A 27,921-nucleotide genomic window follows, 5' to 3' on the forward strand; every position below is an offset into this window, starting at 1 on the left:
ACGTCTGCTCTCAGCCATAGCAACTCCGGGCCAATGAGCGCGCGGCTATCGTTTGCCCTTCTCTTCCAGCCAATAGGAACGTTCCTAACCGCCCCCTCCCCCGCCCCCGACGCGCAAGCCCGGGAGTCAGGCTTCACTTCCGGGCCGCCGCGTATGTTGTCATAGCGACCATTTTACGTTAACTGGTTTGTAGTGTCCAACCCGGGGGCCTGGAGATTGATTGCGGGGTCGGTCCGTGCTGCCCGCGCCCTCCGTCGGCTTTCTGCGGCCGAAAGGCCAGAGCGGCCGGGGGAGTCTGGCCTAGGCATCCGCGTCGCCCGGGGTGGGCGGGATGGCTGCGGAAGAAGAGGATGAGGTGGAGTGGGTGGTGGAGAGCATCGCTGGGTTCCTGCGGGGCCCGGATTGGTCTGTCCCCATCTTGGACTTTGTGGAGCAGAAATGCGAAGGTAAAAACCAGACTCGGAACAGGCCGAATATTACCCGCTGTCTCTGCCTACCGGGGTCTCGGGCTAGTTTTGTAGAAGGAATTGCATACACTTCTTTCCCGAGTGGGGGTTGCTTTGCAGACCTGAAAGTGGGTACCGAGGCCTGAACACATTAGACTTTAACCCCCCCGCCCCGTTCGGCCTGTCACTTCATCCCGCACCTTCCTACCCCGCGCAAGTGGACTGTTTGTATAACCAGCGTCTTCCCCAGTTATTTGGGACAAGCGTCATGTTTCCTCGAATTCCCTCTTATCTCTTTGATGTCGCTCTGTGGACTCAGTCTTCAAAATGAAAACTAATTCACTCTGTCCAGTTTATCAAAGGAGGGCAGGTGATTCCTCGGGCAGGACCAAAGCGGGCAATGGGGGAGGAAGACCTTTCTAACAAACCAGACATACAAATATGGAGTACTTCTGAGGGATAGGCACTGCCGCTTTCTGAGTAGTTCATATCCGAGTTCATATCGCAAAGACAAATTGGACTCACAAACGATGCCACTTCCAACCTTTATTGTGGTTATGTACTTAGGCAGTATGTGGAGGGTAGCAATATCCATCCATCCTCTGAGCTTGAGTCTTAGGTTATAGGGATTAGACTGATAAAGGTCAGTGCGACAGAGCTGGGGTGAGTGAGTACAGGCTGCAGGGAAACCCATTTTGATGAGGGAAATGTTGCATACCGTTTTCCAGTTTGAGTTGGCCTGCCTGCAAAGTTGATGGTTTCCAGGCTTTCGCAGTGTCTGAGTACATCGGACAGTGCTTGCACTTCGGTGCAGCTTGCCTGAGATCCAGCTAGCAGACGGTTCTTATCCTGCATTGTCTTGCAAGACTTCTCTCGAACCTAAGATCCCATGGATCTATCAAAGAAAGGATTTTACTTGACCACAGAACCTTTTATTTTATTCTTACTGTTAAAATTCAAACACCAGCTAAGTGTTTTAGCAGGTAACTTTTAAGGAGGTTCAGAAAACAAAGTGATTTACTTGTATTCCTCTGAAGAATTTAAAATGCTGTTAAGAGATGGGTGAAGTCTGACCTTTAGAAAAGATTATTTCACCCGTTGATTTCATTTGTATCACTGAGACTAAATGCCGAGTGGAAAGGGGGCGGGGCATGGTTTGCCCTTTATCCCCAGGTATCAAGAGAGGTTGCGGCTCAGTAGTAACAGCTGATTGTGCATTTTTACAGAAAAGCAAAGCTAGGGCTTACAAACATGCTGCAATGACGTGGTTTCAGAACTGTCTGAAGAGTTTAAGCAGCATTTGTATGTGCAGTGTCACAGCACACAAGTGCACAGTAAGGAGAAGTCAGGGCAGGGACACTGGGATCACTGAGTCGGGCTCCAGTACGCCGTTCTTTACTTCAGATATTGTAAAGAGTAGCTTTTTAGACAGCTTTGTGAGATCAACATTCCAATGTTTATTGAGTTACCTTAGACCAGAAAGGGGATAAAAATCCTATGCTTGAGAAGTTTATGGTTTACTGAGGGAAGACACATATGTAAACGGTAAAGTATGAAGTGGTGAGTCCAAATATGTAAGTGTTAAAAATAAAGATGCTGGGGAGATGACTGAGGAAGTAAGGTGTTCGTTGGCAAACTGATGACTTGAGTCTGATCCCACAACCCCTGTGGTGGAAGGGGAGAACGGGCTTTTGCAAGTCCATTTGTAAGATTGTATATTTGTACATAATGAAATGATTTTTTTTACACTGTTCTATTTTCTTATGAATTTAGTTTTCGATGATGAAGAAGAAAGCAAATTGACCTATACAGAAATTCATCAAGAGTACAAAGAGCTAGTGAGTATTTCCCCACTGAGGTTTGTTGTGTTGTTTGAGGTTGTTTAAGATGCAGTCTTGGCTGGCCTGGAACTCACTGTGTAGTCCAGGATGGTCTCAGCTTCACAGAGATCTGTGTGCCGCTGCTGGGCACTAGAGGTGTGTGCTACCACAGTGGCTCTTTTCATTGATTTTAAGACTCATTTTATAATACTTGGTTTTTAATAAATGTTTTTAAAAAATGCCTTTTAAAATAAACAATCTTTAGAATTGTTATTAAGTTTATTAGTTTTATTACATTTGCTTGGGTGTTTTGCCTGCCTAGCAAAGCCCTAGCTTTGCTTCTCTGTAAAAATGCACAATCAGCTGTTACTGTGTACCTGTGCCTACAGAGTTCAAAAGAGGGGTGTTGGGTTCCTTGTAACTGTAAGCCACTGTGTGAGTGCTGAGAATCGAACCTGGGTCTCTGTACCTCGACAGGTGCTATTGGTTGCCTCAGCACCTCTGCAGCCTCCGTCCGACAGTGCTTGTGCTCCCTTAAAGTTGGCTTGGGACTTTTTTCTTTGGTTGGTTTGCACTTGTTTTAGTTGTTGTTGTTTTTTGAGACAGAGTTTCTCTGTGTAGCCTTAGTTGTCCTGGACTCACTTTGTAGACCAGGCTGGCCTCGAACTCACAGAGATCCATCTGCCTCTGCCTCCCAGTGCTGGGATTATAGGTGTGCGCCACCGCTTAAGGCAGTGGGTAGAAGAGTTATACCATGTTCACCTTTATAATCCTGCCTGTCCTCTAGTAGAGAAAATTAAACTTCATGTGATTCTTTGTAAGAAAAAAGAAAGTTCTTGTTTATTGGTGAAAGGCATTGTTACTTCCATGTCTTATGTAATAGTATGTATATTGATTACAAAGAACATTCTAAACAGGCTGAATGTCATTTAGAATTTTCCTATGTAAATTGTAAACATTTAACCTTTTCCTTTTAGGTTGAAAAGCTGTTAGAAAGTTACCTCAAAGAGATTGGAATTAATGAAGATCAGTTTCAAGAAGCATGCACTTCCCCTTTGGCAAAGACACGCACATCACAGGTATCAGCTCCCATGTTACTGTTAATGCTAGCTGTAGCAAAAACTCCCAGGGTTGGTTTTAATTTAGTATGTTTGATTGTGCCAGTGTAAGAGTTATGGTATTAGACACCAACAGATTAGACATTCATTGTGCGAGGTGAGAACATTCATCTGCTATGTTCATTTTTAACCACTGTAAGGAATGACATGAAGCTGGCGTGGTGAAGCACGCCTGTAATCCCAGTGTTCGGGAGGCAGAGGCAGGTGGGTTGCTGTGAGTTCGAGTCCAGCTTTGTCTACAAAGTGAGTCCAGGACAGCCAAGGCTACACAGAGAAACCCTGTCCTGGGGCCGGGGGGTGGGGCATGGGGGTGGGGCGTGGGGGGGGAGTGGAAAGGAAAGCAATAATGTGAATTGATAGAATTAAAAATATGCTTCCTGATCTCAGAGTTGTAAGATTTATCACAGTACTTATTCAGATATTCAGACCTGGTTTCATTTCTATAGGATTCTGGTACTTCTGTAGTTGACTTTTTTCTGTTTGTAGCAAATACATATTTTCTAGTTCTGGGGACTCCTTGTGAAACCTTTTGTTTATTTTTATGTGTGTTGGTGTTTTATCTACATGTATGTATGTACACTGTGTGCATGCCTGGTGTCTGTGAAGGCCAGAAGAGGCTTTTATCTCCTGGAAATGGAGTTCTGGCCTGCTGCTGCCATGTGGGCACCTGCGTCCTCTGCGGGAGCAGCAATTGCTCTTAGCTGCCAAGCGTCTTTCTGCCTCTTCTTGAAACTGGGTTTCTTGTCTCTTCAGGTCTGCAGTGCTGGGCTGAGTGGCTAATAGGTACATTTATAGATAATGCTTATTGACAGTTGTTGTGAATGGCTATGCTTTTAAAAAGCGTTTTCACTTTATTTATTTTGAGATGAGGACTGGCTGTGTAACCAGCTGCAGGCTCACCATGTAGCCTGGGTTGGTCTTGAGTTCCTACTTCGCCCATTTTACCCTCCCAGGCTTGAGATTACAAGGGCCAACCATCTTGCTCAGTTCCCTAGTTGATGCCTTAGACATTTTATTGGTCGTGCCTTACTTTATCTTCTTGGCACCATTTAGCTCCCACCTACAAATGAAGAGAATAAAGCAGAGAAACAGTAAGCAGCCTGGCCCAGGTCCGCAGCTGACTGTGGAGCCCAGCCAGCCATCTGAGGGCTCGCTTTGCTTCCTGTCCTCTACTAAATAATCCACATTTGTTTAGCAGGACAGCCATGCAGATTGCCTATTATGCTGCTTTAGGCTCAAGTTTCATCTTTGTTGACCTGCTGTAATTCAGTATGCTATGTGCTATCACCCATCGAGGCTCCTCACAAGCGTGTGTGCACCTGGCTTATTTTATTGCTCCTTAATCTAGAATGTCCAGCCCTCTCCCCAACACTTCACTGTCCTTTTTTTTAGGCCAAAGGAATAAAAAAGGCGTAACTGCAGAGCAGTTTTTGCCCATCACTTTCAGGCAGAATTGAATGATTCAGGGCCCCAATGTGCACATCTGTATAAGAGCAGAAGAGTTTCCTTTGAAGGGATTTTGCAAAGCCTGAGTGCTGATGTATGCCAGACATCTAGTAGAGTGCCTGTAGGTGTTAAACGTCCCTAAGTATATTGAAGCACTTCTTAATTAGCAGTGTGCTGACAGGCCAGGGTCATGGGTTCAATCCTGGTCCGAGTTAGCATTACTCTCTAGAACAAGCTCTTAGTCACCTGCTGCCAAATGGCAGCAGTATGTGGGCGCTGGGCTCAGTAGTCCTGAAAGGCATCCTGAAGCACATTATGGACTGCTTTGCAGTAATTTCATTTTCACACATGAAAATCAGAAAGTGGACTCCAGTATGCCAAAACTCCAGTTCAAGAAACATGAGTAGTTTATGGGGTATTTTTTGTTTTAGTTGATTTGATGTTAAATTTCTAAACTGGATGCTGCTCTCATCGAATTGCACTGCTAAGGGGGACTTGCAGAAGAATGCTTATGGCTCATTTCATCATCATTAGGCCTGGAACACTGGTCTTAGCATGCTCACATATTAAATCAGCAAGAGTGGTAAGCAGTATATCAGGTGAGGGGTATCAATAGTAGAAACAAATGCTCGTGTATATACACACACACACACACCAAAAAAACCCTCAAAAAACAAAAACCTCTTTAAAAAAAATCAACTGGGTGGTGGAGGCACACACACCTTTAATCCCAGTACTCTGGAGGCAGAAAGCAGGTGAATCTCTTAGTTTGAGGCTAGCCTGGTCTACAGAGCAAGTTCCAGGACAGACAGAGATACACAGATAAACCCTGTCTTGAAAAACCAAAACAAAAAAGCATTCCACTAGCATATGTTTTTTTCTTTTGTATCTATTTTGTGTGAACAAATTGGTGGAGGTAAGTCTCTCCTGCCACATGGGCTCCAGGGATTGCGCTCTGCTTGTCAGACTGCGAGAGCACATTCATTCATCTCTGTTTAATAGCTTGCTCCTCTGTTGTGTATAACTTGTGGTTTTGTGTGTGAGTGTGCATGCATGCATGCGTGCATATGTGTGCATACAAAGGTTATAAATAAGTTTAGTATATCAAAAGCCAGGACTTCTGTATAGTAAGTAGAAGTCTGTCTTGCTTTGACATTTTAGTTGATTTACTTTTACATTTGTCAGATGGAAACTGATACTCACAGAGCGTTTCTTGTACAGTAATAATAATTTGGGAAAATTATGTTTATTTTTAGTAACTGACATTATTGAGACTATTATATATATGTATATATAAAACAATTCCATTTAATTTCCAAAAGCATACATAACAAACATTATTATATATGAGTGCTAGTTAAATAGATCTTATATTAGTTTACTATGTTTGACATACTTATAGAATCAAGACTGATACATTATTTCACACTTTGTATTCAGTAACTGTGGTTTCCTACGTGCTGTGTATACACTATCACATTATCATAGAAAATAGTTTCACTGCCTTAAAAATTTGCTGTGTTCCCATATTTTTCCCTCCTGGCCTTGTTCATGTCTATTGACAATAACTTTTAAAAAACCCTATTTCATAGCAATTTTACATTCTTATTTTTTATTATTTAAAGTAATTTTCAATTTAAATATATTTTGATCTTCTTATTTTTCTCTTCCCACAAGTCCTTCCAGCTCCTCTCCCCCTTCTTACACACTCAAATTTAAGTTTTTTTCTCAAAAAACAAAACCCCAATACACAATGAACCCTTCAAGCCAAGAAAACAAAATAAAAACACACCTAAAAGGAAAACACACACACACACACACACACACACACACACACACACACACACACACACACACACACACACCAGGCTGGCCTTGAATTCACAGAGATCTACCTGCCTTTGCCTCCCGAGTGCTGGGATTACAGGCATGTGTCACTGTACCCCAGCTGTGGCTAGGTTTCATTCATTCATTCATTCATTCTAAAAAATATAACAAAATAAAATTCAATAAGATAAAACAAAAACTATCACATCACAGTTGGACAAGACAAACCAAAAGAAAGAAAAGAGCCCAAGAGAAGGCACAAGTGTTAGAGACTAACTTGTTCAAACACTCAGGTCCCATAAAAACACTAGACTGGAAGCCATGCTCAGAGGCTTTTACTAGTCAGTGTGTGTTTAAGGCGTGTTTTCTGTTTGGCTTTGTCAGAAACTGCCACACTGCCTTCCAATTGTGGCCTGAGACCCGTGTTGCTGATTGTTTGACAGTGTTTCTGGCAGCGCTGGCGTGTAGTGTGTAGCAGGCTTCACGCCAGCCGGTGCTCTCAACATGAAGATGCTCACAGGCTGTGCAGCATCACGGAACACTGCCTCAAACACCTGGGGTCTTTTTTTTTTAAAGAAAGCGTTTATTTGGGTTTCCAGCTCTGAGGGATAAAAGTCCATCCATCGTGGCTGGGGAACCTGGGGTCTTTGAAGAGGCTGTGCAGCATCACTGAACACTACCTCAAACACCTGGGGCAAACTGCAGGCTACTGTATGTTATGAATTATGATGACTTTATTCTTTATGGATGCTCACTGCTCTTACAGAAACAGTGTAAATATAGAAAGCAAAGATAGCATTTAACTGTTGTCATTTCTCAGCATGTATCAAATTAGTATATCTTCAGATTTTATTGTTTTTGAATGTTTGATTTTTAAAAATTGCTATTAGAGTTGCATTAATTCATAAATCGTTGAATGAATTTGGCTTGAAATTAGGACAGATTTTCCAACGATTTCTGAAATAGGGCTTAACAATGCTTGTGTCATTTGCACTACTTACTTATGTGGAGTGATGTTCTCAGCGTTGGTGATTATAAAATTAAAACATCAATTCTGAAAAACACTGAAGTTCTTCTATGTCCTGTGCTAGCACACATTCAGCAGTGATTGATTTTTTTCTTTTTTATTATTATATTTCTTTTTTAACATATACATTATATTGTTACACATAAATAAAATAAACTATATACAGCAGGAAGAACCATGAGACAATCAGGAATTATATAACTGTTACATTCATAGTGATTTGACTGTTTGTATTTGACAAACTTGAAGTAAACATCTTTCCTATCTTTTTGAGTCTAAAATTCTGAATGAAAATCTATATCTTTCATATCTCATCTCTATTAACTTAAAACATCTATCTAGATCTCAAAACATCTTAACCCATAACCAATTAAGCTTAATTGTAAGACTAAACTATCCAGTTTTCAACCCTATTGGAGACTTGGGAAGGAATAAAACTTAATTATTTGAGTGTAGTGGAAGTGCAGGTTAGCAGCTTTCAAAATGAAAAAAAAAAAAAAAAAAAAAAAAAGACAGTTTACTTGCCTCAACAGTCACCCAACACTCTCTGTAATGTTGGAATATCATCTTCAGCCATCTGGTCCAATATATCTGACAGACATATTTGTGAGTCAGGAACCCTGTCTTGGTGAGTTTGGCTGTCGACTCTGCCTAAAGTGTTATGAAAAATAAGCACACCCATCTCATTTAGTATGTAAATCTGCTCTTGTACTTAACAAATGGTAAAATTATATGCATAGCAACTGACCTTTTTTTTTTTTTTTCATTTCTTTTCATGTGTGTATGTTTTGCCTGCATGCCTTGTGCCCATGGAGCCCTAAGAGGGCGTTAGATTCCCTGGGACTATGGTGATGAAGTTGTGAGGCACCGTGTGGGTTCTGGCAACCAAATCTGAATTCACTGGAGGAGCAGTGCTCTTAACCATTGAGCTGTCTTTGTGGGGCCCTGGACTCTGTTTTTGGAGAAAAGGTCTTGTGCATCCCAGGCTAGTCTCGAGTTTGCTGTGTAGCTGAAGATGACCATGAACTTCTGATCCCCTTGCTCAACCTCCCAAGTGCCGAGTTTGTACTATCACCCTTGGGTTCATACGGTGCTGGGAACCAACCCAGGGCTTTGCACATGCTAGAGAAGCCCTCTACCCACTGAGCGGTGTCCTAGGCAAGGAACTGTGTTAAAGCAATTTTTAAAAAATGGTTTACTAGCAGTAAATGTTGGATTTGATTTAGGCTTAAATTTATTATTATTATTTTTAATTACATGTAGATGTGTGTCTACATGAGGGCGTGTGCACTAGTCTATGTGCTCTCAGTTACAGGTGTTTGCAGATGTTACAGATGGGTGCTGGCAACTGAACGTGAGTCTCTGAAAGAACATCAAGTACTCTTAACTAGCCTGCTACCGTTCCAGCCCCAGCCCCAAACAGAGTTTTATTTCTTCCTTTCCAATTGATTAAAAAACCCAAAACCCAAGCTTACTTCATTACCCAGGACTTATATACAGTGTTGAATGGGAATTGCAAGGAGGCCATCTTTCCCTTGTTTCTGATCTTAGTGGGAAAGATTCTAGTGTCTTTTTTTCTTTTCTTTTCGTTTTTTTTTTTTTTTTTTTTTTTTTTTTTTTTTTTTGAAACAGGGTTTCCCTGTGTAGCCTTGGCTGTCCTGGAACTCACTTTGTAGACCAGGCTGGCCTTGAACTCACAGATCTGCCTGCCTCTGCTTCCTTGAGTGAGTGCTGGGATTAAAGGTGTGCACCGCCATTCCCAGTGTAAGATACTACTTTCTTAAGTATGTTTTAGCTGTGATTTTTATTCTACTCCCTCCCTTTGAAGTAGTCTTGAGTAGCTTAGGTTGCCCTTTGACCCCGACTGGCCTTGAACTCCTTATTATCCTGTCTGTATTTGACAAGTGCTGGGGTTACAGCCATTCACCACCACGCCAGGTTCAGCTGTCTTGGATCCTGGAGAGATGGCTCAGCTGTTCAGAGCGCGTACTGCTCTTGCATAGGACCTAGCTTTGTTTCTGATTCACGTGGCATGGCTCTCAGCTGTCCATTACTCCAGTCCAGGGGACATAGGCACCTACACAGGTGTGTGTACACATACATTTTTTAGAAATCTTGAAAATAGGTGATCTGTACAAGTGTGAGGAAGTTTGCCTATTCTCATTTGCTGAGATGGTTTTGTTACGTTTTAAAAATGTGATGGGTGTCAGGTTTTGTCAAAAGCTCTTTTTTGTTTATTAATAGAGTCATTGGCACTCTCCAGTGTGTTGATCTCTGATATAGTGAATTATTTTCAAATGTTGAATCTAGAAAAAAAAATTCCAGTTTGTTATGCTATGTAATTCTTTGTCTGATTTTGGAATTGGAATAGTATTGGCCTCAGGAAATGAGGCGTCTTTGCTTCAGTATTCTCGAAGAGATTGTAGAGAAGTAGTGTAATTTCTCCCTCAAATGTTAGAGAGGATTCACCTGTAAACCCATCTTGACTCATGCTTTCTGTTTTGAACAGTTACTAATTATTACCTTTTTACCTCTCTTTTTATTCCTCTTCTTTTCTTCTTTATTCCCTCTCTTCCTCCTCCTCCTCTTTATTTTCCTGAGAAGAGGTTTCTCTGTGTAGCCCTTGAACTCACAGAAATCTGCTTGCCTCTGGCGCCCCCCATCCCCAGTACTGGGATTAAAGGAGTGCACCTTTATTATTCTTTTAAGTAGGCATAATGAATAGATTTATTATTCATATCATCTTATTATCATAGTATGCATTTTGGCAAACTGTGGTCATCTAGTCTGTAGGCACGAAGTTGTTTGCATATTTTTTCATTATCCTTTAATGTTTATAAGATCAATAGTGATAGGCCTCAATGTTTTATGTCTGATCATAATGGGAAACATCTAGCTTCTTAAGTACAATCTCACTTCTGTTTTCTTGAGATAGAGTTGAGTAGTTTTGGCCGGCCTCAAACTCACTATGTAGTCCAAACTGGCTTTTTCTTAGCGGGGTCAACAGTTTTATTGGTTTCATCAAGCATTTAAAGATTGGAACACTGGCTCAGCAGTTAAGAACACACACACACTGCCCTTTGAGAGGACCTGAGTTCAGTTCTCAGCATTCACAGTTAGGTGGCTTATAGCCAACTGTAACTCCAGCTCCAGGGGCCCTCACTTCTCTGTTCTCTAGGGATACCTGTACTTACATGCACAGACACATGATTACACATAATAAAAATAAAACTTTAAAAAGGACCAGAGCAATTACTTTTACATTTACTTTTCAGATTATGAAATTTTACTTAGTTCATTTAATACTCTGTGAGACAGTTGCTCCTATATTTGTTTTACTCAGATGCAAGTTTAAAAAAAAGATTTCACTTTATGTGTATGTCTGTATATCATATGTGCAGTGCCTGTAGAGGCCAGAAGAGGGCATTGGATTCACTGGAACTGGACTTGCAGATGGCTGCAAGCCATATTATGGGTGCTTGGAATTGAATCTGAGTATTTTTAACTGCTGAGCCATTTTTTCATATCATATTTAAAATGAGAATGGTTTGTATAACATTTGTAGCTTTTTCTAAGTGACAGAAAACAATGGCCTATTCTATTGATTTCTAGAATCTTAGAGTCCATGAAACACTATGAAAATGCTATGTTATTTTTATTGATGCAGAGCATTAAATAATACCCAGGGTTACAGAGCTATTAGTGTCTGTAGTCATATTGGAGGTAGGCCTTTGAATCAAGACTCTATTTCTTCCCTAATATGCCAATGTTCCTGAAACCTTAATGGTTTTGTGTTTTTGGTTTTTTTTAAGATTCATTTATTTGTTACATATACAGTGTTCTGTGAGCATGTCAGAAGTGGACAGCAGATCTCATGTGGCTGCTGGGACTTGAACTCAGGATCTCTGGAAGAGCAGCCAGTACTCTTAACCGCTGAGCCATCTCTCCAGCCCAAACCTTAATGTTTTAAGAATTAATCTGTGGAGATATGTGGATATTTATCCTATAAATATTATAGTTTTCTTTTATGTCTGAAACAGGGCGCAAGAATATGGTTTATTAACAACCCTTTTTCCTTGGGTTTATTAAGAAGAGTCAAAGGTCACAATTCTAACTTGCTGCTGAAAAACTTGTTTGACACATTGCTAACAGTGCCTGTGGTTGAGTGTGTTCTCTCCTACCTGTAAGCCCAGCACTCTGCCTTAGGAAGGTTACAATTGAGTTTGAGGCCGCCTAGGCACAGAGTGAGACCCTGCCTCAAAAGGCCCCCAAATAAAAGAGAATAGCAATGTCATCTTAAAAGTGTGCCGGTGCTGAGGATAAAGTACTTGGTATTAGTAATGGACCAGGAAGCTCAACCCGAGAGAGGGGATTCATACAGATGCTTTCCACGTTGTTTGAGTACAGTGCTCTCAGCTAATGCTTGTCATCCTACTTTGAAACCCCTGACCACGCAGGCAGAGCTTAAAGAATGCTGTGTCTTTGTCTTCATAGCACCCTCCTTGTGGATGCCACTGAGAACTGCACTTGCCTTTGCACTTGTTAAGCTGCACATCTAGAATGTGCGCTGGCTGCTAGGGGAAGGGCTCATCCTTCCAAGTGGATGCCTGCACTGTTACGTCGAGCTGTACTTGGGAAGCCAGGGCAGGAGGGTTAGGAGTTTGAGACCAACCAGGACTCTTTTTTTTTTTTTTTTTTAACTTTTTTAAACTCTTAAGATTGTCCACTTGAGTCAACTAACCATAATAATGATGTAACACACACACACACACACACACACGCATGTGCTGCTTCTCAGTGGAAATGATGATTTGAATGTGGGGTAAAGTTTCCAGCCTGAGTGTTCATTTAACCTCCTGACTTCCTCCCGTAGGCCATTCTGCAGCCTGTGTTGGCAGCAGAAGATTTTACTATCTTTAAAGCAATGATGGTCCAGAAGAACATTGAAATGCAGCTTCAAGCCATCCGAATAATCCAGGAGAGGAATGGTAAAGTGTTCAAGTTAGGAATCTAAGTACTAGCTGAAGAGTTTTTAAAGTTTTTTGTTTTTTTTTTTAAATTCTACCAATGTTAAATGTAGCTTTTATGCATTTATTTCAAATTTGCCAGTCTTTGTAAAAGATTTAAAGATGTAAATTTCCCAATTTAGCATGTGGTATCTCAAAGAAAGAAGACAAGAATTTAATTTAATGAGGCGTTAGTTAAACCACAGAGCTTGCTCTGCTGTCCAGCCATTGTCAGTTAGGGTCAGTGCTTTGAATGGCTGTGGTCACTCTTGTGAGCTTCTCTTCTGCTTGTCACTATTAAGGCCTTGGGAGGGAACAGTTCTCTGGCTTCAGTAGGTACTGGGCCAGCTCACGTCTGGTTTATGCCCTCATGGGTCTGGGGTGGAACCTGGTCAACTGCATCTTTAACAGATTCCCAGGTGTGGCTAGAGCTGCTGGTTCTGGCCACAGGAGGGATTAGCACTTTACTAGTCAGGCAGCAAGACTGGTTCTTTGATGGTTTGTGAAGGTATGGGAGGGAGCTGTATTTCAGTTGTGCTCTTTGCTTTAAGGGTGTGGAATGTACAATAAATAGGAGTTGTTTTTATTTCGAGGGGAGGAGCATATTGCCATGGTGCACATGTGGTGGTCAGAGGACAGCTTTCAGGAGTGGGTCCTGGGAGTCAAACTCACCTCATCTGGATTGGCTGCATGCACCTTTACCCCCTGAGCCTTCTCAGCAGCCCCAGAAAACAGGGCTCTGTGGCTAGGAGACAACATCAGGATGTTGTATATCTTTTGGCCATTTGAGAAGAGCCTTACCCTTTAGCGTCAGCCACTGTCTTAGCCTTTAGTGCTTTAAAGTTAAGCTGCTTTTCACAGCAGGTTGTAGAGTTGTTGTCTGTGGGTTAGAGAACACCACCTTGACCCTGAAGAGTGAAATACAGTGAGGTTACTTTAAAATAAATAAATCTGGAAGAGTCTCATTTTTGTCCTACCATGCTTTGTTCTGTGAAGTCCTCTCTTCTCAATATTCCTGAAAGTCAAAATTGCCTGAGCAGTTAGACATTACAGTCTCTGTCTTGTTAGTTAGGCTTTCTATTGCCGTGATGAAACACATGACCAAAGCACCTTGGGAAGGAGAGGTTTTATTCAGCATACACTCCCACATCGCTGTTCACCACTGAAGGAAGTCAGGGCCGCAGCTCACGCAGGGCAGGGACCCGGAGACAGGAGCTGATGCAGAGGCCATGGAGCAATGCTGCTTTCTGGCTTGCTTCCCATGGCTTTCTGAATCTGCTTTCTTATAAAACCCACACCACCAATCCAGGAATGTCACCACCCACAATGGACTAGGTCCTCCCCCATCAATCACTAATTAAGAAAATGCCCTACAGCCAGATCTTATGGAAGCATTTTCTCAATTGAGGTCCACTTCTTTGAGAAAACTCTAGATTGTGTCAAGTTGTCATAAAACTGTCCAGGCACAGTCTCCCAGACCAAAAGTCAAAAGAAAGGAAGACAGGTCCAGAATTGGTTACTCTGGTGGTTCTGTGACGTTTCCAAGGCCTCTGACATTTGCTACTTTTATATTCTGACATTTCCAGTCTGCCCCCAACCTCCTGCCCCCTTTTCTGTTTCGAGGGCAGACTCAGTGTTTTGTGAGGAAAGGAATGTCTCCTTCTGTGTGAATTTCTTTTTGTTAGCAAGATACCATTTCATGCGGGCCATCCAAGAGCCTTTTTCTCAGGCCCTATTGCCCAGGATTGGGGTCGCGTGCTTTCTAACTGGGAAGGGGATGAGAGCATTGTGATAGCTTGACCCAACTGGGTGCTACTCTTCCTGAGGCTAGAGAGGGTCCCAACTCTCAGTGGCGGCTGCCTGATGACTGCAGAACCTGGCTTGTTGGAGAGGGAGGGGTGTAGTGGAATACTGCCTGCTGTCAGCCCACATTTAGTACATCAGTGCTGACTGTTCTCAAAACAGGATGTTTGGAACTTTTATTTCTTTTAAGAAAAACTCAAAGGCTTTCCAGATTTTTGTATCTTCTCAAATAATTTGGAGAGAATGCATTTTGATGGTTTTAAAGGTTTTCATACTATTGCATTGTTCCTTATTGGTTTTAATTCTCCATAGAAAGGTTGCTAGGAGGAAATGATCTCATATTTTGATTGAACAAAATCAGACTTCAGGGTGATGCGTTTACAGATGTGGCTTTCCTGGTGTGATGCTGTGCTGTGGGTTATCACAGTGCTACACTGGGGAGACAGGTGAAGTGGACAGGCATCTTCCTGCTTTCTTTACAAATGGATGTGTTAACTCAGTAGAACATCAAGGAAATTAGGATGATAAAACAACTTTAGAGCTAAAGTAGTACTTCAGAGCCATACTGTGCATATTTGCATACAGAAATGGAAGGTAAAATAAAGGACACTCTGCTAATGCTGTAGCATATAGAGATGAACAGGATGCTCACTACCAGGCTGCCTTACCTGAGAGACAGAAGTAAAGTAGACCAACACATTTCTTACTGTGAATTTGTGTTTTCCGGGGTGGGTGGTGGTGGTTGTGGTGGGTGGGGATGCAAGGGGTAGAGGTTGGCACAGTTGTGATCTAAAGCTATTGCCAGTATCTGAACACATGCTTACAGGGCAGAGATAGTCTCATTGATCATTCTGTTAGCACATGTTGTTATTGCACATAGTAAGCAGGGCCTCTTCACTAACTTTGCAGTTCAAATGCAGAGCATCAGTTGCCCTCTAACAAAGCACCACTTTGTTTTGTAAACTCTTCTCACTTCAGGTTCACCTTTAAAAACATCTTATTAACCCTGGCTAAGTGGTATCAGTAGTATAGCCTCTGATACTGTGTGATAATGGAAGGCTGAAACATCTGTTACTGTTACTGCAATACAGTCTTTCAAGTTTTTAAAATTTTTTAAAATTAATTTTGTGTGAAACAGATTGATCAGTAGAGCAAATGAGTGCCTCCATGATATGGAGGTCAAAGACAGCTTGTAGAGTTCTGTTCCTTAGACTGTGTGAGTCCTGGACTGAGGATTCAAAGTGAGGTCATTGGGTTTGGTGTTCTTTTCTTTTCTTTTCTTTTCTTTCTTTCTTTCTTTCTTTTTTCTTTTGTGCTGGGAATCAAGCCCAGGGCTTCTTGCATGCTAGTTAAGGTCTCTACCACTGAGCTACATATCAGCCCCAGTCCCTGCTATTTTAGATAGTCAATATAAGTTATCACTGAGAGATAGCTCTGGCTAAAGTGGTGACTGGTTTTTGTTGGGCTTAATTTCTAAATGTGAGAAAGTTAAACATAAAACAATTAAAAAAGCTTGGGATTTTTTAAAGTGATAAATTGTAAACTCATTTGTACTCTATGAACTAGAATGGTGACAAATGAACATTTTCAGTTGAGCTGATGGTCTTCCATATGGTGGTTGGTTTTCAACAGGTGTGCTACCCGACTGTTTGACTGATGGTGCCGATGTGGTCAGTGACCTTGAACAGGAAGAGATGAAAATCCTGAGAGAGGTCCTCCGGTGCGTGTCTTCAACTGTTTTCCAGTGAATTGTTGGTAGTGTTGTGTATGATCTGAATTCATCTGAACTTTCCCTAGAAAATGCTATCCACTAGAAAGACCACCAAAATGATTTTTTGTCTCTTTTTCAAATGCTTAGGACTAAATGTTTCAGATGTTGTAATACTTGCACAGATCACAGATGAGCAACCCGAATCAGAAAATTTAAATCCAAACATTCCAAAATTTGAAACTGTTTCTGCTGATGTGTAAAATTTTTAATTTTTTAGAACATTTTGGATTTTTATGTTTGGTGTCGAATTTGTAATAATATTTAACTGGTAGAAAAATATTTTTATATCACTTCTCTTGGATCAGGCCAATTGAGAGGATTTCCCTCCCTTCACCCCCACACCTTTCTTTATAGAAGGTTAAGGGACTAGCCACCAGTGGAGAAAGCTGCAGTAGACTGCATAGAGTGACAGGGAAAGACAGAGTGACCTGAGTGGAGGAGTGTCCCTGTCTGTCATATCTCAACATTAGAGGCCACTCAGGCTGGTGTTGCAGAGTAGGAGGCGGGCATCTGTGCCTGCCTGCCCCAGCTGCATAGCTAAGGAGTGATGGTAATAAAGGGAGGACAGTGAAGATGCTGAGCTCAGTAAGCATCTTGCCAATCACTTCTTTCCATCTCAGCCAGGTGCTTTGCATGGGGTGTGCCACCCTTTAACCAAGAGAGGTTAGTGAGCATTAGTTTTCCCTTGAAGCTTTGGGAGGGAAGGGCCATAGTAGCACATAAGTTTTAGATCTGTGAGAATGTTTGGCTTACAGGAAGAGGATGCTGGACCTAGTGGGAAACTCTGACAGTTGTTCCAAGGGTTAGTGCTTAACTTTAGGGAATGTGAGTGGTTGTGGGGATGGAAGCAGAAGTGTGGATGGTGGGCATGGCCCTTTCCCACCAGATTCTGCCTGTGGCAGGCGCAGATGGGAGCTTGAGTTTCCAGATGTGCAAAGGGAAGCTTATTTGTCTAGATCTGCTAAAGTTTGGATTGGTTGCATTGATTGACCGTTGCCTTGGAAACTCTAGTGTCTCCTGTAGCATGTTTTTCTTCCCTTATTGTGGTCAGTTCCTGCATCTTGTAAGAGTGGTTGGGAGCATCCTCTCACTAGGCTGACCTTGCAGAAATCAGATTGGAGTTTCTAAAAGCGTAGTGCTGGGCATGGAGGACAGCTGGCCTCAGCTGGTTCCTCATCAGTGACTGTGGACTGCTTAAAGAAAGGGACAGGCCACACAACTTCATGATAGCTCAGATGCCACTGGGCAGATGAGAAGGAGAGAAACAGCTCCTATCAGAAAAGATGTGACATTTCTAAGAGATTCAAGAGTCTCCTGTAGTCCAGGCTGGCCTTGAACTCACTGTGTAGCTGAGGATGACCTGAACTTCTTGCCTCTACCTCCCAAGTAGTGGGATTTATAGGCATGTTCCCACTACTTCTGGCTGGAATGTGCCTTTCCTAATGGAGTTTGCCATTAAAATGTGGGTTTAGACCACTCATTTATATGCTAACTGGAAAAAAAAAAAAAAAAAGGCTTAGGATTTCAAGTCTGTTGGTGGTTGTTCAGCTAGGGTTCACTAGGTCAGCTGTGCAGTCCATGGTGGGTGATTTAGGGTAGGGCTGTGGAGATGCTGGTCGCCATCTTGGTGGTGAGACACCTTGCCTGCACTGTAATAATAAGTAAAACGTGCATATTTATTTTTTGATGAAGAAGAAAATTTACCTTTTAGCTGGGGGGGGGGGGTGGCTCACACCTTTAATCTCAGCACTTGGGAGGCAGAGATCAATGTGAGTTCAAGGCCAGCCTGGCCTACATAGGGAATTCCAAGACAGCCAGGGCTGTAAAGAGACCCTGTCTCAACAAAACTAAACAAATTCACTTTTAAACTTTTTCTGTATTTCAGAAAGTCAAAAGAAGAGTATGACCAGGAGGAAGAACGGAAGCGAAAAAAGCAGGTACGTGCAGGACCCATGCGCAGCAGAAGTATCTTACTGCCACCGCCTCGTGCCCAGTTTATATTTGTCTTTTACTGTTAGCAGTTAAGCTTCCTATAGAACACCTCAGAGTAGTCATATTTTCTTGGGAAGTCAAAGAATTTATATTTAAGTTTTTATCCTTTTTTCCTTTGGACCTGTGCAGGTTGTGTGTGTACGCCTTATGGGGATGTATGAATGTTTGCATGTGTGTGAGCACACATGCCTGTGTGTGCATGTATGCGTGTGTTGACGTCAGGTGGGCCGCCCCAATATCTCTCCACATTATACTGAGGCAGGGTCTCTTGCTAAATGCAGATCCTGTATGCTTGACGAATACTGTCTCCACACAGGGTGAAAGGTTAGCTGCCGTGCCCATCTGACTTTCATATGTGCTGTTTTGGGGATCTGAGAGCTTCAGTTGTCATGTAATCACCCACTCGGCAAATCTTTCCAGCCCTCTTTTTTATTTTTAATTAATTAATTCTTTTTTTTTTTTTTTTTTTTTAAAGAAGTGGTTTCTTCGGGTAGTCCTGGCTGTCCTAGAGCTTACTCTGTAGACCAGGCTGACCCCAAACTCACAGAGATCCACCTGCCTCTGCCTCTCTGAGTTCTGGGATTACAGGCATGTGCCACCATCGCTCAGCTCCAGCCCCTTTAAAAAAAAATCACTTGACCCCCACAATTTCATCTATATATATAATGCATTTGGTTGTATTCGCCTCACTATCCTTTTCTCCACTCTTTCTCTGAACCCCTTCTTTCTGCATGTACACCTGTGGCCAGAAGGGGCACCAGATCTCAATTTAGATGATTATGAGCCACCATGTGGTTGCTGGGAATTGAACTGTGGACCTCTGGAAGAGCAGTCGGTGCTCTTAACCTCTGAGCCATCTCTCCAGCTTCCCCCCTTTTTTATTTCTAACAAGGCCCGTCTTAACTTTCTTGAGTCTAATTAAGGCTGCTTACATGAGCATTGGCAAGGGATTATTTTCTGCATCGTGGCCTCCTGCACCACTGGAACAAGAAAATGACACTCAGCAGTCAGGAAGTGCTAGTTGCTCCTCACTTAGGGCTGGGCCTCATGAGCCCTCTCCTCTCGCACACTGGAACCCTGATTTGAGGCTTGTACAGATGGCCACAGCTGCTTCGCGTTCACCAGTGCAGCAGCCGTGCTAGATCGGAAGACAGCTGCACAGCACTCTGCCCTACCCTCTAGCTTTTATGTTCTGTCTGCCTCCTCTTCTGTTATGTTCTTGGAGCCTCGGGTGGGGTTGGCAGTATGGCACAGAAGTCCTGTTTCAGACCGAACACTCAGCATTCACTTAATTTCAATACTTGGACCTCTTTATTAAGTACTGTCCATTTGCAGAAAGAACCCCAGGGCGGGAGAGATGGCTCAGTGGTTAAGGACACTTGCTCCTCAGCAAGTTCAGGCCCTAGTACCCAAATGCAGCTCACAGCTGACTGTGACACCAGTTTTAGGGGATCTGGCATTCTCTCCTGGCATCCATGGGTACCACGCTTGCACACAGTACATACACGTACATGCAGGCAAAATACTCATGGACATACAAGTCAAGATAAATCCTTTAAAAAAAAAAAAAACCCAAAACAAACCCACAAATGCGTCTGTGACTGAGAGCAGCACTAGTTAGAGCTGTTGACAACTTGCCCATTTAGCAGGACAGTAGCAGGTCCCCAGCCTGGGCCCTCAGCCATTGTGGTGTGAATTCCTCTTGTGGAGCGGGCTCAGACCCTACAGAAGTCATGCCTGTTTCACCACAGTGCTCGTCCTGACTGGCAGGTCAGTATTGCAGCTTGCCATCTGGGCCAGAAAATGGTACTTTATGTCTTGCTTATTTTTGTTTTTTGAGACATTGTCTTACTCTGTTTCTCAGCTGGCACTGAGCTCAGAGATCTGCCTGCCCCTTCCTTCCAGGTGCTGGGTTTGTACCATCGTGCCTGGCTCAGTACACGCTTTCTTATAAGAACATACTTTACACATTCTTCTAAAGTACTTATTGGTGCTAGGGATGTAGCTCAATGGCAGAGCATGTGCTTTGTATGTGTCCTGAGTTTAGTCCCTATTTTTTGTCCACATCCAAATCCAGAATTCTGTCAGTTTAAATTTGTTCACTTTTTATTAATAAGGCCAGCAACCTCCTGTTATATTTCACAGTAAAGGCCCAGAGTATCACAACAAAAATGATTATGTCACTTATATGTATATATATGTACACACACACACACGCGTGCGCGCACACACACACACACACACACACACACACACACACACACACACTTACACACACACAAACCACGAGAATTCTTTAGAAAGTCCATAGTAGCCCTCCACCAGAGCTTGTCTTCATTACTGTTCTATTGCTGTGAGGAGACCCCAAGACCAAGGTAACTCATAAAAGAAAGCATGTAGTTGAGGCCCTCCTAACGGTTTTAGAGGCTGAGTCCATGGCCATCCTGGAAGGAGCATGGCAGATGGGCATAGTGCTGGAGCAGGAGCTGAGCTTACATCTGCTTAGGCAGCAGGCAGAGAACAAGACTGGGCCAGCCTGCTGTGACCTTTCAAAACCTCCAAGCCCACCCTGAGTGACACACCTCCTCCAATAAAGCCACGCCTCCCAAGAGCCTATGGGGGCCATTCTTAGTCAAACCACCACAAAGCCCCTCCTATTCTCTGGAGTTCTTTCTCATTTATCTATGTTCATTCTACCAAAAATAAGTAAATAAGTAAATAAATCCCTTAGTTTTCTGTATTCAAAGACAATTAAGAGGAATTCTCTTTGACCCTTGGTTATATTGAAATAGCAACCCTGGCTTTCAGCACAGGTCACCTCCAAGCTTCTTTATGTAGCAGGATCACAGGGCTTCATGAATAACACTTCTACTAAGAACCATTTCTCTAAGTGCCTACTTTGTCTAAGGATGAGTGAAATATAAACTTGGTGGAGATGAATAAAGCTCATCTGTGCTCCCTACTTTCTGGGTGTGTGTTTTTAATATTCTCCCCAGTCTCTCTGAAGGGAAAAGGAAACCTAACACAAATCACTGAAAAGTCATTTTCCTTTTCTTTGTCCTCCGAAAACCATGACACATCCTTGTATCACCTACTGGATTACAAAAACCTTAGTCCACTGTACCAAGTGTAGAAAAAGGAGATCGTTTACGGTGTTAAGTGATTATGTATTTTAAGTTTTTAGTGAATAGATGAAAAATACTTAGGATACTTTTAATTTTTAAATATAAAATTATAGAAATTAGTGTAAAAATTTGAGAGGACATTTTAATCTTCCATTTTATATGCAAACTTGTTTCTTGAATATCACATTTTAGGGATGCACAACTGGTTTTTTCATTTGAAAACTTTTATTATAACAATTAAAAGCATGAAAATACATATGCTGACAATAATGAACCCCAATTATCCATTACATAGTAACAAGGGGAAGAAGATTTAGAAATCCGAGTCACCTAAAAATGCTAAAAGTGATTTAGTTTTCTTGTATTTTTAGTAACAACAACAAAAAAAAAAGAATTAAAATTAGTTTACCTTATTTCCAAGGTTAAATTATCTCATCTAATACTTTTCTTCTATTTAGTGATGGAAATAAATGAGCTTGTGGCTATGTCGGGCATTTCAAATTTAAGTGTATGTCTTGCTTTGAGTCACATGACTACTGAGTGTCGGGCTGTAGTTTGGAACCAGTCCTTTCAAATCCTACTGCTATTAGTTATCATTAGTACTGCATACTACTTGTTTCAAAAAGTAGGTATACGGGCCAGAGAGATGGTTCAGTGGTTAAGAGTACCTATTGCTTTCCAGAGGACCTAGATTCAATTCCCATCACCCACAGCGTGGCTCAAAACCATCTGAATTTCCAGTTCCAGGGAATCTAATGCCCTCTTCTGATCTCTGTGGGCATGTGTATACATATATGCAGGCAAAATACACACAAAAATAAATCTAAAAAATTAAAGTAGGAGCTATAAAATGTTAACATGTTTAAAACATTGGGAAAATAGAACCCCCTGCTGTTCAGTGATAGTAATGTTTTAAATAACATCTTTGGGTCCGTTAAGTACTGAATTGGTCAATGTTAATTATTATTATTTTTTATTTTGATGGGATCTTGAAGTCATCAGAGGCTAAAATGGAAGAACCAACAGTCTATTCTAGTGAAGCTGCAAAAATAAGTAATTCCCAAGGAGATGGTGAACATTTTGTACAGCCACCGTCAGGTAAGCCTGCACCTTAACAGGTAAACACTGAAGGTGTGTTATATCCCAGAACATATTTAACTTTGTACTTAAAAGTTCTTTCCAAGTTTAGTTTGTTTGTAGGTAGGAAATACGCAGCCTGAAGTGCCAGCTCCACATTCCTCAGTGAGGCCTGAGATCTAGAGAGGAGCTGCTGTACAGTGCCGACAGCACAGCACAACGTTTGTATTTGTGAGCTGGAGCTCAGCTTGGAGGGATAATGTTAAATTTTACTTAATTACATTAAGGTAGAAGTACAAAATAAGAGGCAGCCCACTTTTCAGGTGTCAGTGCTTCACGTCTGCTTTGACGGTTTTGATTTCTTACATTGTACAGGAGAGCAAGTACTGAATCATGACCATGAATTCACTTTAGCTTGTCCTGGGTTTCCATGGTTTTACGTACCTTTTCTCAACTGAAAAGATAGAATGTGAGGTAGAGAATATGCTTTGTATTTTTCCCTTTTCCTTTTTTTTCAAGAAAGTGAGTTTTCATGATTTACATGAGAAATGTTCATGAAGCTGTGACCTTTGACTTTGACCACTATCTTCTTTACTGGCTGGCCTTGAACTCAGGGACCCACCTTGCCTCAGCCTGGCCAGTGCTGGGGCTACAGGCACAGGCCACTACACCCGGCTTTTAAAGTTGTAGATGTTTGTCCAATTGTGAGAGTTCCCCTCTGTTCTTACTCTATGGTTTTGAAGGAACTGTAATCTTAGTTTAAACTTGTCAGGAATATGAAACTGAGACAGGTTTAGACAGGTTTTTCTGTGCTTTTGCTACGTCTAATCATTCTTCTTCTCACACTCTAGTTTGTGAGTAGAAATGAATTCACTGAATCATATTCACAACATTGCTGCTTTAGGTATTTTTCTGTGCTTTAAATATGTGACCCAAATTTTAATTGAAACAGAACTCCATGTACTGTTTAAAGCTTATTTCTGATGTAATTTAAATAAATTTTCTCTGTAGTGCTTAAGTGACAATTTCAAATGGGCACAGTGACACATATCTGTAACCCTAGCACTTGGAAGGTGGGGGTAAAGCCATCCTTGGCCACATAAAATACAGGTTTACACATCAACAGCAAAATAAATGGCAGATAATTTCTTTTCTTTTCTTTTCTTTCTTTTTTTTTTTTTTTTTTTTTTTTTTTTTTTTTTTTTTTTTTTGTGTTTTTTTCCAGACAGAGTTTCTCTGTGTAACCCTGACTGTCCTGGACTAACTTTGTAGACCAGGCTGGCCTCTAACTCACAGCGATCTGCCTGCCTCTGCCTCCCGAGTGCTGAGATTAAAGACGTGCGCCACCACCGCCTGGCTCGGCAGAAAACTTCAAACTTAATGTTTTTCATTTTTCAGTACTTTGTAAAATTAACATATCTGATGTTCTCAGTGTCACTTCACGTAAAGTGACGGGGCCCTATTAAGAAGTTCTGATTGTAAAAGAATCATGGTGTTTGACTTGCACTTTTTGTCCTTTTGTCTACATCTTCCTTTGGTTCCTACCAAAAATAATAGCGTCTGTTCTCTGATGGAGTTTCAGAGATAGGTTGATATTTTATTAAGCTTTCTGATTCTTTCTTTAAAAACCAAGAGAGTGAAGGATCTTTTGGCTCGGCATACTTTTCCTCTCCTAGGCCTGAGAGCAAATACATCCATCCCTGCCCCTATCTAACACATGCAAAGTCTGTAGTGCTTGCGTGAGCACGTGAGGTGCATAGACATGCTTATGCATGAGCGCCTCCATCTCCAGTTCTGTGGCTCCATGTCTGGGTACCAAGAGTTCTTGCAGTATGATCATCTCTAGTAAGACTGGCTGCTTTAACTTCATCTGAATATTAGACTAACTTGTTTAAACTCATTAGCTTCTTGGCCCTCTGCCTAATTGCCAGCTCCAACTTGTCTTTTTATGGAGGCTCTCTATTCTCCCAAGTGCCTGCAAGAGTTTTCTTCCAGGCTCCCTGCAGTGCAGTCAGCCTCGCTGTGCTGCAGCAGTGGTCCCCCTCAAGTGTCTTTTCCAGTCACACACACCTGACAGTCCTTTGAGATGTGTTATGGTCTTCCCTCACGGTTTTACTTCTTTGTGTCACTTTTGTGTCTTTCTACATCTCACTGTTACCTTTTTTAGCCCATGTTCTTAAATTAAACATGTTTTTATCTTTTGATGTGCATGTGTGGCTTATGTCTGTCTGTGTGTACATATGTAAGTGCTCATTCATGCCTGCACATGCAGAGGTCAGAGGTCAAGGTGTCTTCCTTTGTTGCTCCTTACTTTATTGGGGTAAGGTTTCTCATTGAACCTAAGCTCACTGATTGGCGAGGCTGCAGGCTGGCAAGCCCTCGCGATCCATTTGTCTCTGAGGTTGATGTTCTCAGCCAAGCTTAGCTTTTAAAATGAGTGTGGGGGATCCAAAATAGGGCTTTCATGCTCTCGCAACAAGAATTTTCCCCACTGAACTGTCTAAACCCCACCCCCTTAAATGATTTATGTGTGTGTGTGTGTGTGTGTGTGTGAGAGAGAGAGAGAGAGAGAGAGAGAGAGAGGGCACCAGTACGCTGTGTATGTGTGTATGTGCCACTGTGTGCATGTAGTCAAAGAACAACTTGCAGGAGTTGGTTCTGTCCTTCCTTGTGGGTTCTGGAATCAAATTTGTATATCATCATATTTGGTAGCCAGAGACTTAACTTTCTAAGGCATCTTGCTGGGCTTTTTTCTTTTTCTTTTTAATTATCTAATTTTCTAATAGGAAACAGAGTCCAGAAGCAATCAGAATATTAATGATACCTTGTGGCACATTTGTCAGAGTACTGAACACTTTAGAGTTTCTGCTTAGGTTAGAGCCTTTACATTTTTATAGTGCACTGGTGGTTGTTCTTAGTGTGTTATCACAACCAAGTCATTGCCATTAACAACACTATAAGACAGTCAGTTTCAAAACTGTTGTATAGGTGTACAGTCACATGCTTGGAAACCAGATTTTTATTTGTGAGGGATCAATATGCTGTTTGAATTATGAAGTATTTGTGTACTGCATAATAATGTGGTTCTTATATCTTAATGAGAAGAGTTATACGTTATAATGTTTTAATTGGTCTCACTGTTTATTGCCAGAAGTTAAAGTGCACTTTGCTAATAATCAGCCAGTACAACCCTTGGCAAGAAAGATAGAGCTGTTGCCTGAAACTTCCCCCCTCCCACAAAAAGGTCTGAAGATTCCTGGCTTAGAACATGCGAGCATGGAAGGACCGATAGCTGTAAGTAAAAGCTAACTCATTATGAGCAAGGCAGGCACTGGAGCCACGCAAAGCCACTCGCTTGTCTTTGTTGTGCTCTTGGAACTTAACATGGATTCAGTCCATTGGCCATGTGCTGTATGGACCGGAATACAGACAGTCCCTTCTCTATCTGAACCAGAATTTGTCAGCACTTGGAACGGAAGAGTTACGTCAACGAGAACACTATCTCAAGCAGAAGAGAGATAAGCTGATGTCCATGAGAAAGGATATGAGGGCAAAGCAGATCCAGAATACCGAGCAAAAAGGAAAGCCTACCAGGGAGGTGGAGGTATGGCTAGTTTTAGCTTATCAACTATGCAGACCACAGGAAGTTTTCAGCTTATGCAAGAAAGCCTCCAGTGAATTTTGTTTGGTTGGTCTATTCAAATTAACCATGTGCTAGTGGGACAACTGCTAAGTCTTCTCTCAGGGGAGTTTAGACGAGAATTTTATGAGGTAGAAATAATCACTTCATCATACATTTTTGTTAACTTTCCATGCTGAGTTCCTTAGGCTTAGCCACCTGACATGTTTGTAATGCTCTGTCCATGACCATCACCTTTCCAAATGCTTGTCTAAGAAGAGATTCAAGAATCTCTTAAATCTTGGTTGACTTTTAGTTTTACTGAAAATGCCCTTAATCTTTATTCTTTTGAAATATGTTGATAATTTTAGACACCTTATGAAGCTAATCTTTAATTGTAGCCAATTTTGTCTTTTTTTTCTTAAAGGAAATGACAGAGAAGCCAGAAATGACAGCAGAGGAGAAACAAACATTACTAAAGAGGCGATTGCTTGCAGAGAAACTTAAAGAAGAAGTTATTAATAAGTAATATGAAAAATTAACAAAACAGAAGCCCAAATTTTCTTAAAATAAATTATTTAATCTTTAAACAAAGACTGAGTTTCAGGCAAATACTTGCTTTTCTAAATGCAACAATAAGCTATTATTATCTTAAACAGCTAAGGGCAAGAGGGAAGACAATGTAGCAGAAACTTGTGCACAAGGCCAGGTGCAGTGGTGCTCCCCAGGACGCTGAAGTAGGAGGGATCAGGAACTTGGATCCTCCCTCAGTGACAGAGAAAACTGGAGTCTGCTTCAACTAATCAAAGTAAATAAATTTTAAAAAGAAAACAAAATTTTGGATGTTTTCTCTTCAAAAGGGACTATAGAAAGAAATTAGTTGTTGATGGTGCATGGTTTCATTCATTCTTAGGTAGACACTGTTTGTGCTAATATGATACACACCAAGGGAAAAGTAGCCAACCAGACTGACAGGGTGGGCCCCTGCTCTCAGGGGGCTGGCTGTTGATGGTCCAGAGAGCAGTGTTAGAAGGAAAAAGTGCAGCGGTCGCCCAACAGGCTAGCCTCACTGCCTTGAATGTTGTAAGCTGATCAGGCAGTCACGTGGAGAAGAGGGGTGTACAGTAGTAGTTTAGAGCACATGCTTAGGAGCTGAACCAGATTAGGTGAAAAGTGATAGTGGGTTAGGGTATTCTCTGGAGGGAATGTGGAAACGTACTTTCACTTTTAAAGGTGTGGTTGTTGTAACAGGGCAGACAGGTGTACTAGTGTAGTTTTGGGTTTACAATGTATGGAGCAATCCAAAGGGTATCTTGGACAATGGTAAGGAGTTTTATATTTGAAGCAGGACAAAGAAGACTTGGAAAATAAATGTGCGAAATGTAGGACATACCTTTTTCTACAAAAGTTGTTATAAAAACAGATGAAAGGATCGACTATTGAGGAAAATGCTACCTAACACAGAGTTGGGCTCTATAAAGCCCTGAAAAAAATTCTAGTCTCTTTGCTTAAAGGTAATCAGAATGAATGATCTTGCTTTCAAAAACTTACAATAACAATTCGCACACATCCTTTTGTATTTATTGGACATTAAAAATAAAAACAAAAAGACACAAACACCCCTCCCTAGAGCCAAAAAGCCTCCCCAAACATTTTGTGTGTATATGGGCATGCATATACATGCCACTATGTGCCTGTGGAAGTCGGGGAGGGTGGGCAGTTTGTACTGTGTTGAATTCCATGGATCAAACTCAGGCTTGGCAGGAAGCTCCTTTACTCACTTAGCAATCTTGCCTCAATTGGGATTTTTCTAAAATTTCATCTTATCTGCTTGAATCTAAAAT

General features: G+C 41.7%; 1 protein-coding gene across 1 annotated transcript; it reads left to right on the plus strand.

Annotated features, from left to right (window-relative positions):
- The first annotated feature begins 147 nt into the window (after nt 1-147).
- Nucleotides 148-26,948, plus strand: Cfap36 (cilia and flagella associated protein 36). Its single transcript, XM_051164895.1, has 10 exons — nt 148-446; nt 2,220-2,284; nt 3,244-3,345; nt 12,558-12,672; nt 16,126-16,213; nt 18,150-18,201; nt 22,377-22,479; nt 25,610-25,752; nt 25,913-26,062; nt 26,505-26,948. Exons 1-10 carry the CDS (start codon nt 332-334, stop codon nt 26,604-26,606), a joined length of 1,035 nt encoding a protein of 344 aa, XP_051020852.1. The 5' UTR covers nt 148-331; the 3' UTR covers nt 26,607-26,948.
- Nucleotides 26,949-27,921: the final 973 nt, after the last annotated feature.

Source organism: Acomys russatus, chromosome 22, assembly GCF_903995435.1.
Source record: "Acomys russatus chromosome 22, mAcoRus1.1, whole genome shotgun sequence".
In the NCBI taxonomy this organism is placed as follows: domain Eukaryota; kingdom Metazoa; phylum Chordata; class Mammalia; order Rodentia; family Muridae; genus Acomys; species Acomys russatus.

Bases quoted from the DNA above. Each gene is read 5' to 3' on its own strand.
- Cfap36 (XM_051164895.1), top strand. From the start codon at position 332: ATGGCTGCGGAAGAAGAGGATGAGGTGGAGTGGGTGGTGGAGAGCATC. The intron at 18,202-22,376 runs GTACGTGCAGGA...GGGATCTTGAAG, and splicing joins AACGGAAGCGAAAAAAGCAG to TCATCAGAGGCTAAAATGGA. The intron at 22,480-25,609 runs GTAAGCCTGCAC...GTTTATTGCCAG, and splicing joins TTTTGTACAGCCACCGTCAG to AAGTTAAAGTGCACTTTGCT.